The following is an 8,739-nucleotide window of genomic DNA, read 5'->3' on the forward strand; positions in this document are numbered from 1 at the left end:
ATCAAAGAAATATTACGAGGATTTGGAAGTGAAGTTGAAAGAGAAAGAAGCTCAAAACGAGAAGTTGAAAATTTTGGTGCTACATGTGCTTAAAGAACAAGGTGAGACTAATTCACCAAACGACGATTTAACTGTTGAGCGAGTTGCTCAAGCAAGGACCAAAACTCGTCAACTCGTTGCCATTAGAAAATGTGGAATCCAATAGTGCCAAAAGTGATAATAGGCATAAGGTGATTGGCAAGTCTAAGTAGGTAAGTTTTTTGGCTTTAAATTTGTATTTTTGATTTTCTACATATTTCGAGTGTTCTCTTTAACTAAACTCATATTTAATGTATAGAGAAAAGATGGTGGTCAACAAAAAAAAGGTGTGACTTCAGTAAAACTTAAGTCGAAAAATGTACAGGTAAGCTCATTCTATAGTTGCCTTAACCATGTTATATTCATTGTGGTATAATAAATGCAGGGAATGATACGTAGCTTTTTCATTCCTTTATTCCAAGTGCTTCACATATACTAACTTGATGTACACTTCGGTCATATAGTCAAAAATAGACAACGGAAAGAGCATTGTGGATTCCGAAAAACTTAAAGCTAAAGATGGGAAGGTAAAAAAATATTTTCTTAATTAAAAAAGGTTGATTAAATGTTTGTGTCAAATTTGTTACTAGATAATGTTGTTTTTGTTTTGCTTATTTGTTATAGGAGTAAATGCAGGGAATGATACGTAGTTTTTTTTCATTCTTTTATTCCAAGTGCTTCACATATACTAACTTGATGTACACTTTGTCGTATAGTCAAAAATAGACAACGGAAAGAGCATTGTGGATTCCGAAAAACTTAAAGCTAAAGATGGGAAGGTAAAAAAAATATTTTCTTAATTAAAAAGGTTGATTAAATGTTTGTGTCAAATTTGTTACTAGATAATCTTGTCTTTGTTTTGCTTATTTGTTATAGGACCAAGATTGTAGATTGGCATTGGGATCTAAAGACAACATTGTTGCCGAAGGTCGTGTTTTAGCAAGGAAGGGGCGGAGGATACTCTTTCACAACATGCCTTTGGGAGAGTCATATATGAAGGTCTCAATAAATAAAGCATTGTGTGGTGATGCCTTTCTCGGTTCAAAACGGCGATGAACATGTATTTGTTAAAGATGCGAAGAACTTCGTTTGTGGCATGGCCTAAGGAACTTGTGATACTTAAAAGTGACGAGGTAGTATAAGGATATGGATATTTGTATGGTAATTTATTTAATTTTGTTATATAAACATCAATTTTGTTCATCAACTTTTTGTTAGGTAGAGAAGCATATTCCACTTCCGAGGGGCAGTATTCAATATAAGATCAGAAAGTTTGTGGATTGTGTCGACAAAATAGTGAAAGAAAACGCTTTTATAGAAGTTCCAATGGTTGGAACTCTTTTCCATGATGAGATGGAGGAAGTACGAGTTTCAAAAGATGAGTTGATGGATGTGTGTGAGAAGAGAATGTTAATGGTAGCTGCATTATCTCCTACATGAGGTATGAATAATTTGGTGAACTTATTTGTGTTAGTTATAATTTAACTTTTCATATGCGGCGACTTTTAACAGAATGTATATATATGTTGTAGATATTTATATGCGACTTTTGGAATTGCTTTCGAGCAAAGTATGCATTTGGTAACCCGAGAAAGTTTTACTATTTATACAAAAGATGATGAGAAGGCTCGATATATTCAGAAGTTGGCTGAAGAACACGGTGATCGTGTGCTTTTAATTCCTTTCAACACAGGGTAACTGTGTTTATACATTTGTAGTACATATACATTATTTTCATATAATTAAAATTATTTTATTTTTATTTATTTTTTCCGATTGGTTATATAATTAAAAGTATTTAATTGAATTTGTATCCACATAACCGGGTCATGTAGGGGGCATTGGGTCTTAATGGTTCTTGACATACCATCAATGGAAGTGTACTGGTTGGATTTTTTAAAAGATTTTCGTGGGCCGCCGGATCCAGCTTTTAAATTATTAGTAAACACGTGAGTTTAGTATTTATTTATTGTATTTTTCATTGTATATTTGATTCTATCTTGAAAATAATGAGAATGAAACAAATGCATTTTCATTTTCAGTGCGATCAAGACATCAAATATGTCCAAAGGAAAGAGAAAGATGAATCCAAATCCAAATTGGAACTATGTGACAGTAAGCTTAGTTTCTTTGGAATACAATACAAAGTATCTTTCAATTTGTGTATGTGTTAATGCAAGTATTAATTATGTATAGTGCCCACAACAACAAGGAGGGATTGTGGCGCGGATATTATGTATCAAGCTTTTATGCGAGATTTAGTAGAGGATCCTGGTCCACCGATAAAAAAGAAGGTGACTACAAAGTAGCATTATTTTTTCATATAGTCTTAGCTAGCTTATAAATTGGTGCATTTGTAAATATGGTAGGCAATGCATTGCCTGCATCATTTATTTTCATAATATTTATAATATATTTTTAATTCGAACGTATTGGAGTTCTCTAACAAGAAGAGTTACACCAATGAAATAGATGAACTTCGTCTTGAATTCATCGACTTTATCCAACAATTTATCGAAAGTAGTTAATTTGGGTAAGTGGGTTTCCATATTTTCCCTTTGTTTATGTATATATATACTTTTCTTATTTTTTTTTTTTCTTACTTGTATAATATACCCTTCTTGATTCACTTGTTTTTAATTTTATATACTAGTCATAGTGGAATGATGACTTCATGATATGCAGGTGTCATGGATCGATTAACAGATGAATAGATGGCAGCTAGGTTTTTGGTGTTGGAAGTGCGCACAACAAGCTAAGATATTGCTAGGATAGTATTGGCGTTATGTTTTTTTTTTTTTTTTTTTTTTTTTTTTAATTATGATTCTTTTGGTATTGGAATGACTTCTTTTGTTGGGAGTCAAACTAGATGAAAAATACTTGGTTTGATCGATGAAATCAATAGAAGTTAATTGTTTTGAATGTTGTTTCTTTCTTCTCGAGTGGATGTTGTTTCCGTATCATAAAGCAGGTTAAAGTGATTTTGGTTGTGATGTTTTGATAAATGTATGTGGATGTTGTTTATGTCATAAAGCAGGTTAATGGGATTTTGGTTATGACGTATAGGATGCAGGTTGAGAAATGAATACGATTGAATACTAAAATGAGAAAATGTTTTTAAAAAAAATTATTTTCATTTGTCTCTTTTTTGAAAAAAGTGACATAATATCTATTCAAAGTGACACCGACCACTCTTATGTGTCGCTTTTTTTTTATCTGAAGTTATATGGAGTTGATTCCCAAAAGTGACACAAGAAGTAAAGGGGCTTTTGTGTCACTTTTGACGCACTTATGTCTCATTTTCTGGTCCAAAAAAGTGACACAACTAGTATACTTAATGTGTCACTTTTGACGCATTTTATATCTCATCTCGGTCCAAAAGTGACACAACTAATATACTAAATGTGTCACTTTTGACGCACTTATCTATCTCTCTCGGTCCAAAAGTGACACAACTAGTATATTTAATGTGTCACTTTTGACGTATGTTTATGTCTCACTCTGGTCTAAAAAGTGACACAACTAGTATACTTAATGTGTCACTTTTGACGACTTATGTCATCTCACTCACGGTCCAAAAGTGACACAACTAGTATACTTAATGTGTCACTTTTGACGCATTTATATCTCTCTCTCTAGTCCAAAAGTGACACAACTAGTATATTTAATGTGTCACTTTTGACGCATTCTTATGTCTCGCTCACGGTCCAAAAAGTGACACAACTAGTATACTTAATGTGTCACTTTTAACTAAATTATGTCTCACTCTAGTTCTAAACGGATACAACTAGTGTCACTTTTGATAAGCATTGTGACACTCTTTCTTAAAAGTGACACAAGAGGTTATTCTTAAGTGTCACTTTTATTATTAAAAAAGTGACACATTTAGTAAGGCTTTTTGTGTCACTTTTGGTAGAACTTTATGTGTCGGGGGCTTATAGGTCACTCCAGAATTAGTTTCAAAAGTGACACAAGTGACTTCTTGTGTCACTTAAAAAGTGACACAAAAAGCCCTTCTTTTAGTAGTATACTCTTCCAACTAAGTGTGCCACTAATCTTATTTGTTCTCTCCCTTTCATTCGTATGTTGGCGTGATTAGAAACTGTTTCACTCTTCCCGATTACATGTATAATCTCTTAGCTTTAATTGTTGCTTTGTCTGGCATGCTGCTGTTCGTCATTTCTTGCCTCTATTTCTTCTCATTTCGTCCTTATCTACGCTGGGGCCTTCTCTCTTCTTGCCCCCATGTGTGATCCCCGCCTCTCGCTTGGGAATTCCTCTTTTCCCTTTGGAGTCACTTGTTGACTCTAGGTTCCATCGGGGCAGCTCGACCTGCCGTGGGCCCGATTCGAACCATTCAACCGCGGAAGGCTCATCCCCTCCGCAGCCTCTTTTTGGAGTGGCTTCGCCTACCGTTGGGCTTCTCTCTTTGCCCCCGGTGTAGCGTATGCCTTTCTTCCGCGGACGGCTCTCCCTGACCCGCGGCTCTATCTTGAGGTGGACCTCTCGTCCTCGGGCGTCTCTTGCCCTCACTTGTGTTTAACCTGACCGTTGCAGTTTATGTAAAATGGTGAAATTTACTCCTCAAAAGTGCCATTGTATTATATATTTACAAATAGCTCCAGTGTACCATTCTGGACTTTCATTACATTCAAACATGAAACTTTTTTAGCATTCTCACATTCCATGGCTTTTCTAGCACCTTTCCTTCCGCTGTTCTTAGCTTGTAAGTACCGGCTCCTCCCACGCCGACCAATCGTATAGGGGCCCTCCAGGCTCGCCCGAAGCTTTCCATCATTCTCTCTCTTGGTACTCTGCGTCACCCGTCGCAGTACGGCATCCCCTACCCTGAACTGTCTCGGCTTGACTCTCTTGTTATAACGCCTCTGCAGGCTGCGGTGGTACTCCTCTAGTCTGATTCGCGCCTCGTCTCTTCTTTCTTCTGCCAAGGTCATGTCCACTGCCAGTATGCCCTCGTTCAGCCCCGTCTCCACCGCCCTTGTCCTCGTCGTGGCTGTTACCATTTTCGTGGGAATCACGGCCTCTACCCCGTAAGCCAAAGCGAAGGGAGTTTCCCTTGTTGATGTCCGAGGCGTGGTCCTGTATGCCCATAGAACATGACTAAGTTCGTCTGCCCACACTCCTTTCTTATCCTCTAGCTTCCTTTTAAGATTGTTCATAATGGCCTTGTTGGAAGACTCTGCTTGCCCATTGCCTTCTGGATTGTATGGGGCCGAGAACCCCTGCTTCACCTTGTATGCTTGCAAGAACGCCTTCACCTTGGACCCGGTGAACTGGGTTCCATTGTCTGCTATGATAATATATGGCAACCCAAATCTACAGATGATATTCTCCCACACGAACTTGATCACGTGAGTTTCCTTGACCTGTTGCAGGGCCACTGCCTCAATCCATTTGGTAAAATAATCTGTGGCCGCCAACATGAATCTCCTTTTGCCCGTAGCCATGGGCAGCGGGCCAACTATGTCCATTGCCCACATTGCGAAAGGCCACGGACTTGACACACTGTGTAACGGTTCCGCTGGTGCAAAGATCATCTGAGCGAACTTCTGGCACTTCTCGCATCGTTTAGCATAGTCCACGGCGTCCCTTTTCATGTGCGGCCAAAAGTAGCCTTGTGATATCAGTCTGTGTGCTGTTGTTCTGCCCGCTGAGTGACTCCCGCAGTCTCCCTCATGCAACTCCGCTAACACTTCTAGGGCTAATCTCGGCCCGAGACACTTTAACAAAGGCCCACTGAAATTCCTTCGATATAGCTCCCCCTCTATGAGCACGTATCTCCGAGACGTCTGCTCCAGTCTCCTTTTCTCCCCTTTATCTTCCACCACGTCCCCCGACAAAAAACTCTTGATGGGTACGATCCATCCCCCTTCTTCCTCCTCGACCTGACATATTTCCGCCACTCTTTCCTCCCCCTCCGTGCTAGGCTTCTCCAATCGCTTTACTCTTATCACCCTCTCTTCCGATTCAGGGATTGCGGCCGCCACGTATGCTAGGGCGTCGGCATGTCTGTTTTCACCGCGACCCAAGTGTATGAACTTAACCTTCGCAAACCCGGCAACCCTCTTTTGCAGCACTTCCAAATATTTTGCCATGCGTGGGCACCGCGCTACAAACCCTCCGTTTGCCTGACATACCACCAGATTTGAGTCGGAATACACTGTCAATTCCTTCACCCCTACCTCTTCTGCCATTCTCATGCCCGCTATCAGCGCCAGATTTCGCTTCGCCGTTATTTGATGCCGCGAACCCAAGCTTCATGGTTAATTCTATTCTGTTGTTTTCCGGCGTGACCAACACTGCCCCTATCCCACTGCAATTGTCTGTAGCCGACCCGTCGGCGAAGACTCTCCACCCATTCCTTCGATCCCAGGGGTCCAACCAATCCTGTTCCATGATCCTTTCCGGCTCCATGACCATCTCGTTTCCCCAGGTGGGGTCCTCCGCTGGAAACTCTGCTAAGAATTCTGCCACCGCTTGCGCCTTTTCTGCTGTTCTAATCTGATACTGTATCTCGTAAGAACTCAACATTACTGCCCATTTCAGCATCCTTCCCGACTTCTTAGCTTTCAATGCTTGCTTCAGCGGCAAATTGGTCACCACCACTACAGAGTGCGCCTCAAAATACGGTTTCAACTTCAGGGCTGAGAACACCAATGCCAAGGCATATTTTCTATTACGCTATATATCGGTCTCGGCTTCCAAAGAAGATGTTTTACTTTGGAAGTACACCGGCTTTTCCAATTTACCCACAATTCTGACTAGTACCGAGCTAATGGCGTACTCCGTGACCCCCAAATATAAGTACAACTTCTCTCCCTGTTCTGGTCGCGACAGCATGGGGGCCTTGCCTAAATAACCCTTTAACTCTTGGAACACCCTCTCGCACTCCGTGGTCCATTCAAAATCCCGCGTATTCCTCAGCAACCGATACAACGGCCTACACTTATCTGACGACTTCGAGATGAATCTATTCAAAGCCGCGACTCTTTCGGCAAGTCTCTGCACCTCCTTGACATCCTGAGGCGACGGCATCTCCACTAGGGCCCTTATCTGCTCGGGGTTGGCTTCTATTCCCCGGTGAGTAACTATGTATCGGGGAACTTCCCCGTAGTGACCCGAACGACATTTCTCTGGATTAAGTTTTAAATTGTACAACCGCATTATCCTAAATGTCTCTCTCAAACCCTCTAGATGCTCTTTCCTCCGACATGCTCTTCTCCACCATGTCGCCTATGTAAATCTCAATCCCGCTTCGAATCTTGCTTTCGAACATTTTCTCCCCTAGCCGCGGCTGAAATGTGGCCCCCGGGCGTTCTTCAATCCAAACGGCATTCTTGTGTAACAAGACGTCCCCCACCTTCCACCACGGGCGTCTTTTCCTCGATCCGCCCATACATGGCCACCTGGTTATATCCCATTGACGCGTCCATGAAAGAAAACACTTTAAACCCTGCCGTTCTATCCACCAGCTCGTCTACTCTCGGCATGGGGTAGCTATCTTTGGGACACTCTGAATTCACGTCCGTGAAGTCGACGCACATCCGCACCTTGCCATTCTTCTTAGGTACCGCTACCACATTTGACAACCAGTCGGTAAAGGACACCTCTCGTATTATACCTGCCCCTTTCAACCTCGCGACCTCTTCGCGAATTCCTTCGGCGTACCTCGGTCTAATCCCTCGCATCTTCTGTCTTACTGGTTTCGCGTCCCCCCTCATATGTAACTTATGACATGCGAACTCCGGGTCCAATCCGGTGACTTCCTCGATCATCCAGGCAAATACATCTTGGTTAGCAGATAAGAATCGTACTAATTTGCTCTTCCACTCCTCAGACAAACTGGACCCCACTGATGTGAACTTCTCTTCACCGTTCTCCCCCAAGTTTACTACCTCTATCTCATCCAAGGTCTTCTGCCCTTCTACTAGCTCCGCCGATCCTTCCCCGACGGGGCACTGTAATTGCTATGCCTGCCTCTTCCTGGACCGCGAGGTCTCTTCCCCTGACCCGCGGATCAATCTCTTCACTGTACTCTGGTGGCTATTCTTTGCCGACACCTGATCTCCGCGGACCTCGTATACCCCGGTAGGGGTAGGGAACCGAATCACTTGGTAGTAAGTGGAGGGAACTGCTTTCACCTCGTGAATCCATCTCCTCCCCAGGATGGCGTTGTACTGCGAGTCGGCATCCACCACCTTAAACCTTGAAAACACCGTAACAGGTCCCGCAGTCACTGGGAGCAAGAGCTCCCCCAGGGGTTCCGTCATGCTCCCGTTGAACCCAAACAAATTTGTTGGCGAGGGTCTCAGCTGCTTCCTTTCTATGTTCATTTCTTCCATTGCTCCTCGAAATAATAAATCCACAGCACTGCCGCAATCCACCAACACCCTCTTTACTATGTAATTTCCCATAGTCACCGTGACCACCAAAGCGTCCTCATGCGGGGAGTCGATGGCTCGGAGGTCCGCGTCGGTGAACGTGATGCTCTTCATTCCTTTTGCGACCCCGTAATCCGTCGCGAATCGCCCTGGCCATTGTCTCATGTACTTGCTGTATGCTTGCCGCTCGCCTTATCCTGTCGCGGTGTGCATTGTGGCTCAATATCTCTCCACTGAAGATCACGTTGATCGCTCCCAG

At 42.5% G+C, this 8,739-nt stretch overlaps 1 protein-coding gene and 2 long non-coding RNA genes across 3 annotated transcripts; 2 read left to right on the forward strand and 1 right to left on the reverse strand.

The window, feature by feature from the left end:
- The first annotated feature begins 334 nt into the window (after positions 1-334).
- LOC147475723 (uncharacterized) lies at positions 335-1,030 on the forward strand. Its single transcript, XR_015207212.1, has 4 exons — positions 335-403; positions 543-605; positions 795-857; positions 955-1,030. It is a non-coding gene; the product is annotated as an uncharacterized LOC147475723 (long non-coding RNA).
- A 613-nt stretch (positions 1,031-1,643) lies between these two features.
- Positions 1,644-2,300, forward strand: LOC147475724 (uncharacterized). Its single transcript, XR_015207283.1, has 4 exons — positions 1,644-1,772; positions 1,914-2,027; positions 2,121-2,193; positions 2,275-2,300. It is a non-coding gene; the product is annotated as an uncharacterized LOC147475724 (long non-coding RNA).
- Positions 2,301-8,066: 5,766 nt separating this feature from the next.
- Positions 8,067-8,513, reverse strand: LOC147475725 (uncharacterized). Its single transcript, XM_086585511.1, has one exon. It carries the CDS (start codon positions 8,511-8,513, stop codon positions 8,067-8,069), a length of 447 nt encoding a protein of 148 aa, XP_086441637.1.
- Positions 8,514-8,739: the final 226 nt, after the last annotated feature.

Source organism: Coptis chinensis, chromosome 9 (assembly GCF_015680905.1).
Source record: "Coptis chinensis isolate HL-2020 chromosome 9, ASM1568090v1, whole genome shotgun sequence".
Taxonomy (NCBI): Eukaryota; Viridiplantae; Streptophyta; class Magnoliopsida; order Ranunculales; family Ranunculaceae; genus Coptis; species Coptis chinensis.